The 11,312-nt window shown below is 37.0% G+C and overlaps 2 protein-coding genes across 3 annotated transcripts; one reads left to right on the top strand and one right to left on the bottom strand.

Annotated features, from left to right (window-relative positions):
- Positions 1–1,173: 1,173 nt before the first annotated feature.
- Positions 1,174–6,306, bottom strand: LOC134236065 (ficolin-1-like). Of its 2 annotated transcripts, XM_062718243.1 has the most exons (4): positions 6,265–6,306; positions 5,755–5,851; positions 4,953–5,117; positions 1,174–2,026 (listed from the first exon to the last, which is right to left on the bottom strand). In XM_062718243.1, exons 1-4 carry the CDS (start codon positions 6,289–6,291, stop codon positions 1,758–1,760), a joined length of 558 nt encoding a protein of 185 aa, XP_062574227.1. In that variant the 5' UTR covers positions 6,292–6,306; the 3' UTR covers positions 1,174–1,757. The 2 variants fall into 2 exon arrangements, 1 of the variants encoding a protein (XP_062574227.1); XR_009985534.1 differs by lacking the exons at positions 4,953–5,117; positions 5,755–5,851; positions 6,265–6,306 and adding an exon at positions 3,004–3,088 and having other exon boundaries at positions 1,890–2,026.
- A 3,477-nt stretch (positions 6,307–9,783) lies between these two features.
- Positions 9,784–10,323, top strand: LOC134236063 (uncharacterized protein K02A2.6-like). Its single transcript, XM_062718242.1, has one exon. The coding sequence runs from the start codon at positions 9,784–9,786 to the stop codon at positions 10,321–10,323; it is 540 nt and encodes a 179-aa protein (XP_062574226.1).
- The last annotated feature ends 989 nt before the right edge of the window (positions 10,324–11,312 follow it).

Below are 11,312 nucleotides of genomic sequence, written 5' to 3'. Positions count from 1 at the left end.
AATCCTACCTTAAGCAAACAAGGTTATAGATGCCAAAAGAGTTTTGGATTTAATAAATATTTTAAAGCTTTGTTCACACAGATATTTGTTTCATTACAGGACACCCCCTACGTAATTATTTAAATAACCACAAGGTACTATACATAACTCAAATTAAGAATTCCTATGTTCAGTAAGTCAAATGTATCAATTGTTAACCTTCCTTTCGCTTTAAGAGATTTTTCATGCCACCGTGAACAAAGTTTTGGGGAAAATAAATTTTAGTGTGTCCGTCCATCTCTCTGTCTTCTGTTTAAAAAAGTTTCAAAACTTTAACCTTGGCCATAACATTTGAACGGTAAGGGCTAGTGGTTTCATACTTCTCATATGTAATCCTTATGAAAAGATCCTTCATTGGATAACAAGAACTTAGACCATGCCCTTGGAGTTTTGCCAACTTTTAAAAAGCAAACTTTGACAATAAATTTTTAAGGGTTAGGGCGAGTGCTTTCATACTTTACATATTTAATTCTTGTGACAAGACCTTTCATTTGATATCAAGAACTTTGACCTTGGAGTTTGACCTACTCTTTACCATTTTTAACCTTGACCATAACTTCTGAACGGTTAGGGCTAGCGCTTCCATACTTCACATTTGTATTTTTTGTGGCAAGACCTTTCATGGGATATCAATTACCTTGACCTTGAAGATGTCCGTACTTATGAAAAAACTTTAACCTTGGCTCAAAATTTGCATTTCAGAAAAGTTGTGTTGCCATACGGTGGCATCAGTGGTTCACAAACACATAGTGTTTTCAACGGTGGTTAACAATTTGATTTGCCCTTTGTCAACTACTATACTATAAAGAGATTTCGTTGTTATTTGATGTACATTTCAATATGGCAATGAAAGCTAGTGATGTGTCTTGCTCATATTCTGACTTGTAAGCTTGTAGGATTGATAACTGAAATGACCAGACCGTATAAAGTCGAATTGTTCACATTGTGGCATCTTATATCTTGATAGGAATCAGCTGCAGCCAGCCAGCGATTTTTTAAAAGCAGACCGTGTTTTCCAACATTATTTTTTTCTTCTCTTAATAAGAAATGACTTTTTGATCGTCAGTTATTTCAATAAATCTTTTCTGCATTTCTTTACTTTATAAGAATTTTCTACACTTACGGTTTCCTTGGATCCTTCAGGCATCATGACAGAACCTTAATCATTCAGAATACCAGCTGTCAAAACCAGCAATTATATAATGTTGAGTAGTCCAAATCGCTAAAAAGGTTTTGATTCAATGTTCATTCTGCCACCTTGCAGATTTTTACAATGTGCAGTCATACAGGTGAAAAAATGCTGACGATTCCTTTGTTTTAGTTAGCACATGATATGTAGTTTAATTATGCACCAAATTACAGAATAAGAGCATTAATATTTCAATACGACGCAACACCAAAGTACGTCCATAAATATACAAATAGACAACTTTAAATTAATTTACTGAAAAACATAAATTTGATGACACTTCCTAAAGATATCGATTCATATGAAAAATCAAAATAACCATGTGTCGCAACATGTATATTATATTCATAAAATTTTAATGGTCATATCATCTAAGGAATTGCACATTAGGGGCATCACTGACCTACCTAAACAAACGAATCAGTGTCATAGTCTAAACATCTATCATTGAATTTATTCAGATAATGCATAGGACTCTTCTGTGCATAACAATACTTCATGTATGCGTATCTATTTCAAGTACATCATTTTACGCAGTCCGTTTAACCATCAATCGCATGGATTTTAGCGAGTAGTAATACGTACGCCAAGGTGCGTACACAACACCCTCAGCAAATATGGTGGTGTTTCCCGCCAAATAGAGTCCGTTTGGATTAGAACAATGGCACGCATTGTGCCACCAACCGGATTTGAACTTGATCGCGCAGTTTAGAGAGTACAAGTCGTTGTCTTGATCCTTTGTGCTGAACTTCATGTTGTTTAGATGGGCGGCAGGTACTCCGGTCAAAAAGCAATCATCTGCAAAAAAGGTAAATTATGTCCTTAAAAACTGGTAATTTATTTTTAGCAAGATGTTATTTTAGCGATTTTAAATTGCACATTAAAGAAGCTATTACAAATAAAACGCAATGGATTTCTAGCGATATTCAATTTTAGCGATCTTGGCTCCCTCGCTTATAATGCCAATATTAAATCCTCGCTAAAAATTCTACTTATACGGTATTTTGACCCCTATTTGTAACGATAAAATGGTCATGATGGTCCTTAGTCACTAGTAAAATTATAAATTCAAAGTGATCATTGTTTTTTTAAACCTATCTGATCTTTGAGTTTTGGATAATTAGGAAAGGTACTCTTGAAAGTGGACTTTTCATACAAAATATATTTTAAAATTGGAATCTCTTTAAGTTGAAACATTCTTCATTCAATTTGTCACATGCAATTCATTGAAATACATTACTTGTCTCTCCAGAGCTCATTTTCCTAATATTTTATGCAAATTAAAAGGAAAATGACTTCAGTTGTTATTCAGGAATAAACTGTTTTTTATTAAAATTAATGTAAGGTATTTTGAGGTACTTTCATTGTGTATACTTGTCTTAAGAATATGTCCATCATTTGACAATAAAAGTCCTGAAATTCTGCTATTAGTAATAATATACTTGAAATAAAACATTTCACTGAAATATAAAAAAAGTTTAAAAATAATTCACTAAAAATATTTATGATATCAATACCTCCATTTTGGATATTTGACATCTTTATAATAAGTGGTGCTATAATGAAATATAAAATAAACTGTGGGTGTAATGAGCCACCTTAAAACGCTTTAAAAATGACACGTGCGAAATATTGAAAACAAAGTAACAGATTCATTTTGTATAAACCAAAAAAAGATTGCTTTTAAGATCAGATATATAATTTTTACCAAGAATTTGTCATCGAAGTCTAGGTACTTAAGCAAGTTTCCTCGCATAAAAATTAGGGTACCTTACCTTGCATTTGGACAAGATACCACAGGGTCATATTTCTTATATATCCCATATACATAATCATCTGAATGGCCTTTGTCACAATTGTAATCAGAAGAAAGTGACAAATATGCATAATTTTTTTTATATAATATCAAAATTACGAAAGATATATTAGAGGAACGAGTCACCTGACCTGAAGCAGAAAAAAAGAAAACGTGCAATGTCGCAGCGAGGCAATGGGCTCTATCAATCAATGACTTGTATTGTATGGAGGAAATCTGAGTAAAAATCTACAACCTTGTTGAAATAAAAAAAGTCATTTACTTGCACTATTTACTGTGCTGGTGTTGAAAGGGCTAAAATAGGCTGCGCTTGCTGCCCAATCCTATTCACAATAACATCAGTGAATAAAATATTGTTTAAATAAATTAAATTAAACACTTGCTTTATTGATTTAAATATATTGTGAAGTGACTAATTTTCGTGTGGTTAAATTTTCGTTGTTTATGAGGTATGGAGAGACCTACCACGAATTTATGACCACCGTGAATTGTAAAATTTCATATGTATTACAGCAAATCATTGTCCAACCACGAATATAAATCCCCACAAACCAATATTTTTTTTCTTTAAACCTCGAAAATTTAACCCCACGAAAATATGTAATTTAACAGTATACTCTGGAAAGTTATTGCTTTGTTCCGAATTTTAGAGATAATGTTCAAGCGTTACTTAGTGTTTTGAGTCTTGCGTAATTAGGAAAGATAACTCTTGAAAGTAGACTTTTTATACCAAATATTTTTTAAATTGGGATTTTCATTTCGTTGAGACATTCTTCATTCAATTTGTCACATGCAATTCATTGAAATACATTCCTTGTCTCTTCAGAGCTCATTTTCCTAAAATTTCATGGACAGATTAAAAAGATAGTGGCATTTGTTTTTTCTAGAAGAAAAGTATTTTTTCTAATGAAACTAATATTAGGTATTATGAGGTATTTTCATTGTGTGTACTTGTCTAGAGAATATGTCCATCATTTGACACTGAAAGTTCTGAAATTCTGGTTATAATAAACTTAATAAATAACACATTTCACTAAATTAAAAAAAAGTTTAAACATTCTCTAGAAAATATTTTTGATATCAACACCTCCATTTGGATATTTGATATATACATTAAAAGTGGTGCTATAGTTAAAGAAATATAAAATAAACTGTGGGTGTAATGAGCAACCTTAGTCCAGACCTGCATACCCTTTTCATTGCAAAGGTGTAATTTCAGTTTATTTTTTGGTGGAATTTCAGAGATAAAAGCGCAATCAATCATGTTTTCCTATTTTGTTGTTTTACTATAATACTTTATTTTCTTTCAAAACAAAATTACTAAACAAAGCTGGCATAAACTTTTCTTTTTCGAATCATTTAATTATTAAAAAAAACTGTTGTATAATATCAGTATCCTATATCAAACTCGATTCAACCGTACACCCATATTGAAGCATTTGGTCAATTTAATTGAAGGCTTGCGTTTGCATGTTTACATAAATCGTACATTATAACATTGTATTTTATCTTTTTTAACACTCACATTTCTCTCTATTGAGCTTAGAAATAGCTGTATTTATCGCAAATATAATTTAAAAGTTAACGTAAGGAGTGCCTTTTCGTCTTCGTTCGAATATTCGGTAACCAGTTCATCAAAAGCGTAAAATTAATATAAGTGGCGTAATAGCGTATTTTTGTGGTATAAAGCGGAAGAATTACGCCAAAAGCGGAAGGGTAGGCAGGTCGGTTAGCCTAAGAATGGTTATTTACAAGTTTGTTTTGTAAATGTTCTCCCAAAGGTTTTTTGAAAAATTGGAAATGTGAAAAGTTAAATGACAGACAGATAGACAGACAGCAGATAAAAAGTTATCAGAAAAGCTCATTCGAGCTTTTAGCTGAGCTTAAATCACTTAATAAATTACATACCTACGTCACCAGAGTAGCCGGATAGTGAAATGGCATATTTTGAGGCTTCGTCACCAAGAGTGATGGTGGAGTATTTGATATAACGTGTCTGGTTGTCAAAATCCCCCATATCCATTCTCATCTCGTAGGAACCTTGACTAAGTAGACGAGACAACTTCTCATTGCCTACAAAGTATTTAGAAAATAAGGTACATGTACATGAAGTTGTGGTCAGGGGTTCTTAATCAAAACCACAACAGGCACTGGGACTCCTGTCAAAATCCAGTCGGTTATTTCGTGCCAGTTATATCTTTTTGAGAAGTACTAATCAATAAGGACGTTCACAAGTTGACATGGAAAATCAAATGGTAATCTATTGTTTTCTCCTTCATGCACGTGATACAAATAGTGCACAACCGAAAAGTTTAATCTGATTGGTTAAAACAAATAGTGCACAACCGAAAAGTTTAATCTGATTGGTTAAAAGATAAAAAAAAACCAACGAGAATTAATAATTTCACCGGAGGACGTCTGCAATTAGCCTTAGCTCGTAAAAAAGTTTATCAGGGGTTCCACGGATTCCAGAGTACATATGAATCTGAACGTTGAAAAGAATGGGAAAAGTCTTGTTTTTATATTACATTTCCAAATGTAAATATTTAAGGATGATAATTAAATTGCTACGCCTTTTTTTATTCAAATCATCGTACTGTGTACAAAACACGCCTTTGTGCATCCACGAAATCTTTCATCGCCGAAATACGGCTGAAAAATTGCCGACTAGATATTAAACCGTATCAACCAATCAAAAAATCAATCTTACCTAGCCAGAACTCTCCTGTCAAATTTCCGAAGCCGTTCCTGTATTCAGACCAAGTTCGATAAAAGTCTTCAGAACCGTCCATTCGGCGTTGAAAAACCTTTATGTATAAAATTCTTATAGAATATACTGTCAAGAGAAAAAAATATGGTACCTGTCCTTAAAAAAATGTACATTTGTAAATATCACATGATCCTATTTTAGGATTTATTGTGTATTGAATCTCGTCAAAATAGAACAGTATATTTAAAGTTTCAATTCATGACTGATGACAATATTTGCAGTATTAATTTATAATTTATATTTACATGTATACACTTTTCTTAATCTCATCACAATAACATTGTTTTCCTTAAACATTATCTATAATAACTTTATCAGAATAATTTATTTGACGTTTCTGGGTTTTTTAACGATTTAGATATTTTATGTGCTATGAAAATCAGTAAGCTCTTAAGGCTATGTTAAGGTATCTTAAGGTTTGGTTTAAATTTATTATAAAACTGATATTACCGTCCACCCTCCGCCATCAGCCGCCATTTCACAAAATACAGTCACGTGACCAAGGACTGGGATAATAATGCTGTATAATCCACTAGGTAATGATGGCCATAGGTCATGTATTGTTGTGCAGTCTCTCAGATTATTATTATCTATAGTAACAACAAGAAAACATTGATGTAACCATCAATTGTCGCCCGAGAAATAAATCAAGTAAACAATGGAAATGAGGCTTTATCATCAAACCGCTTCGATGTGTATGAAAAAGGCATGCGTCTAAATGATGGAGACCATAGTAGAGAATATTTTCAAAACTTACAGTCGGATGAGAGTCGAACAAAAATGGTACCCTTTTAAAACTTTATCAATTCCTCAAGTAAATGTTGGATGCATAACATGTAAATTGAAATTAGACTCATGCATCACCTATTTGCAAAAATGTATTTCACTTGAAGAATAACACACAAGCTGTGTAGAGTAAAATTCGATGTTCTTTTTTTTTTTTTACAATAGTGTAGTGTATTACTATTATGTTATTATGCATCGGGTTCGATGTACCCTTTATTATTGATTAAAAATATAATATCGGCATCCATCTTGTATTGTCGTATAGCACATGGTGTCAGAATAAAACCATGTCTGTGCTTAATTTCGAGCAACCGTCCATGGACTGGGACAGTCCCGATATTTATAACGAATATCTACGCTTCAGACAGCATGTGGAATTTGTTTACAAAGGTCCCCTGTGTAAAGCTGACAAGAAGGACAAGGCGGGATGGCTCGGAATGTGGCTAGGGAAACACGGACGGGAAGTCTACAAAACACTTACCTGGGATGAAGGGGAACAAGATGATCCAGAGAAAATCTTGAAAAAGTTTGAGGATTACGTAAGACCCCGGAAGAATAAGAGAGCCGCGAGATTTCGTGTGAAACAGAGAAAACAAACAGACGGTGAGTCCTTTGACAATTTTGTGAAAGATTTGAGACTGATTCTAATGGACTGCGAGTACGCAGATACAGACGATATTCTTGTCGACGCGATTATTGCAGGCGTTGCACACACGAAGGTCCGAGAACGCTTACTCGATCAAGGACATGATCTAACACTCGCCAAAACCCTGCAAATAGGCAGACAATACGAGCTCTCTCAGAAACAGCTTAAAATGTTCCAAGGAGCTGAATACGCAGAAACTCAGGCAGTATCCAGTATCAAAACCGCTAGACCACAGCACAACAAGGAAACAGTGCGACAGACATCAAAACGGAAAACTAGTGTTCCAAAACAACAGAACTCTAAACCTATGTGTCACAGATGTGGTTTGGACCCTAGTACGAATCATCCGAACAACAAATGCCCAGCTCTGAAAAGTACATGCCGGTACTGTAAACTGACTGGACACTGGAAATCAGTATGCCGCAAGCGACAACAGTCACAGATGAATATCAGTGATGTGGACGAGCACGATCTACTCGATATTCTCGCTACAGATGATACTAAAGGTCAGGAAAACGCAGACAAGTGGCTAGTGACTCTTCACGTATGTGAGAAACCTCTGAAATTCAGGATAGACACAGGAGCAAAGTGCAATATCATTGTTTCACACCAGTATCACCAGAGCAAATTATCAGGAGTGAAAAGCCAATCAAACAAACTTTTGCGCTCATTCACAAATCATACAATCCGTCCAGAGTTTCACGTGCAACTACCACTCAGGAATGAAGACACTAACATTCAAGCTGAGTTTGAAATAGTTGACATTCACCAGGAAAACGTGATTACAGGAATAACAGCAGAACGCCTCAATCTCATACAGAGGATGAATCCTGTTAAAATGTCTGACTCTACGACGGATCAGTTCAATGACTTTCCTGAACTGGTGAAAACAACTGGCACACTACCAGGAGTGCACACGATCAAGATAGATCCTCAGGCGAAAGGAGTAGTTCACCCAGTGAGAAGACAACCTGCGTCGCTCAGACCACTGATCACCGAAAAACTGAGGGAGATGGAGGAGAATGATTTCATAACCCGTGTCAGTAGACCTACACCTTGGGTCAGTTCTATGGTCGTCAGCCTTAGAAACAGCAAAGTTCGCATATGCATAGACCCGAAGGACCTGAATGAAGCTATTCTCAGGGAACATCATCCTATGAAAACCATAGACGACGTTGTCTCAGCCATTCCAAACACGAAAGTTTTTTCCGTGCTCGATGCTAAGTCCGGATTTCTACAGATCAAATTGGATGAGGAATCAAGTTTCCTCACGACCTTCAACACTCCTATAGGACGTTACCGATGGCTGAGGCTACCCTTCGGCATTAAGTCTGCACCGGAAATCTACCAAAGAATCATGGACGAAATGCTTGAAGGCATAGATGGTGCATTCGCCATAATGGACGACATCCTTATTGCAGGACGAGACACAACACATCATGACAGCATTCTACACAAAGTAATTGAACGAGCAACAGCGTTCAACCTGAAGCTAAACTTTGAGAAATGCAAAGTAAGGCAGACGGAAGTGCCTTATGTTGGCCACATTATAACGGCGGACGGTCTTCGTCCAGACCCAGAAAAGGTCAGAGCAATAAAGGAAATGCCACCACCGACAGACAAGGAGGGAGTGAAACGATTTCTAGGCATCGTGCAGTATCTCAGCAAATTCATCCCTAGCATGAGTCAAGTCGACGCAGCGATCAGATGCCTTCTGAAATCAGACACAGCATTCAGATGGGAACACGAACAGCAATCAAGTTTCGAGCAGCTGAAAAAACTCTGTATTTCCTCACCTACATTAGGATTCTACGATGTCAGCAAAAACATTGAGATTCAATGTGACGCCTCGAAAGATGGCCTCGGAGCAGTTCTCGTACAGAATGACAGGCCAATTGCGTATTCGTCTCGTGCGCTTACTGACACAGAAAAAAGATACGCTCAGATAGAAAAGGAAATGCTTTCCATCGTGCATGCTGCTACCAAATTCCATCACTACGTATTTGGTAAACGGGTTACAGTCTACAACGACCACAAACCTCTGGAGCAGATCTTCAAGAAACCATTACTCTCTACGCCTATGCGACTACAGAAAATGCGCTTGCGCCTCCAGTGGTACGATCTTGATGTGAGATATCGCAGAGGGAAAGACATGACTGTAGCAGACGCACTCTCTAGAGCTTACCTACCTGAAGCCAAATCCGAACTTGACATGTGTGATGCCAAGGCCTTTGATCTCCTATCTGTGAGCAAGCAAAAGCAAACAGAAATCGTGAAGTACACCAAAGCGGAACTAGAAACATTGTACCAGATAATTGTTGATGGTTGGCCAGACACCAGAGACCAAGCACCTGTCAGCACACACAGTTTCTGGAACTCGCGAGACGAGTTATCCGTCATGGACGGTATTATATTCAAAGGAATGAGGATTGTTATTCCGCCGAGTCTTAGACCGCACATGCTTGAACTTATTCATCAGTCCCACTTGGGGATAGTGAAGTGTAAACAGAGCTCGTGAAGTAGCTTACTGGCCCGGTATGAGTTCCCAGATCGAGGAAACCGTGCGAAACTGTTCAAAGTGTGCAACCTATCAGAACAAACAATCCCCAGAACCTCTTAAGCCATCACCCGTACCAGAACTTCCATACCAAGTAGTAGGATGTGATCTGTTTGACTTTCAGTCGAAAAAGTACCTCATCTTAGTGGACTATTTTTCTCATTATGTCGATGTAGTAGAGCTGAAATCTCCGTCAACCACCTCAACGCTGGAAGCTATGAAGTCAGTGTTCGCTTGTCATGGAATACCTAGACAAATACGGTCAGATAATGGACCTCAGTTCACGTCGCAACAGTTCAAATCATTCTGTCGAGCATACGACATTGAACACAAGACATCAAGCCCAAACTTCCAGAGCTCCAATGGGGAAGCCGAACGAGCCGTTCAGACAGTCAAACGTCTTTGGCGGAAAGCAGATGACAAATATCTAGCGCTACTAGACTACCGTACGACACCCTTGGAAGGTATCAACCTGTCACCAGCCCAGCTTCTGATGAACAGGAGACCACGTACAGTGTAACACAATGCCAGCTTCAACAGAAATACTGAAGCCTACCGCTTACCATGACAACACAGTCAAAGCCCGTATGAAGCTGAACAAAGCTAATCAGAAAAAACACTTTGACCAGAGACACAACGCAAAGGAGCTGGAACCACTAAAACCGAACAATAGTGTCAGGATCGTGCCAAACAACGGCGAACGACAGTGGAAACCTGGAACCGTGGTAGACAGACATCCCTGCCCCAGATCGTATCTAGTCCAAGTCGGAGGGAACATTCTACGACGTAATCGTAGACACTTGAAGAAATCCACAGTCAAGGCCAACAACGTTGAACTATCTGATGATGAATTCGAACCACAAACCATGGACAATCTTCCTAGTGCACAACCTTCGCCAACTAGTGAAACGCGTTCACCTGAAATTGACACTGAACCTTCTTCATATGTTACGCGCTCGGGCCGAACTGTCAAGCGTCCCAAGAGACTAGACTTGTAAACTCTGTGTATCGTTCGTGAACCGAACTACAGTTGTGTTCAAAACTTTAATTGACTTACCTGTGTTCAATTAGTTATTTCGTTTACAGACATGGCTAAAGTTAAGCTGTATGTAAATTTGTACTATCTCTGTAAAGTCAATTTTGTCTAAAGGGGGGAGATGTAGTGTATTACTATTATGTTATTATGCATCGGGTTCGATGTACCCTTTATTATTGATTAAAAAGATAATATCGGCATCCATCTTGTATTGTCGTATAGCACAACTAGGCTTGAACCTAAAAGGTTATTTATCCCTTTGTTTGTATCTCTTTCTTCTAGATATCTGACTATATGTCTCTTAAACATCCGGGGCTTAACGACGTTCCATTGACTAGATAGAAAACACAGTAAAACTTCGATAATTACCATTTATATAACACAAGGGCATATTTAAATATTTTGACAAGTGATATCTCATTGTTCAGGAAAGGTGAATGTGTGTTTCTCTAAGATAAAACAAGCGATTTCTG

Source organism: Saccostrea cucullata, unplaced genomic scaffold (assembly GCF_032062105.1).
Source record: "Saccostrea cucullata isolate Sc308-1 unplaced genomic scaffold, CSIRO_AGI_Scuc_v1 ctg3262, whole genome shotgun sequence".
Classification (NCBI taxonomy): domain Eukaryota; kingdom Metazoa; phylum Mollusca; class Bivalvia; order Ostreida; family Ostreidae; genus Saccostrea; species Saccostrea cuccullata.
The sequence above is the reverse complement of the archived record's forward strand: the minus strand, read 5'-3'. Positions and strand labels throughout refer to the sequence as shown.

Coding starts and splice junctions, on each gene's coding strand:
- LOC134236065 (XM_062718243.1), bottom strand. CDS start 6,291: ATGGCGGCTGATGGCGGAGGGTGGACG. Junction 5,852..6,264: donor CTGATGGCGGAGGGTGGACG/GTAATATCAGTT, acceptor TTATACATAAAG/GTTTTTCAACGCCGAATGGA. Junction 2,027..4,952: donor CGGCTACTCTGGTGACGTAG/GTATGTAATTTA, acceptor CCTTTTTTGCAG/ATGATTGCTTTTTGACCGGA.
- LOC134236063 (XM_062718242.1), top strand. CDS start 9,784: ATGAGTTCCCAGATCGAGGAAACCGTGCGAAACTGTTCAAAGTGTGCA.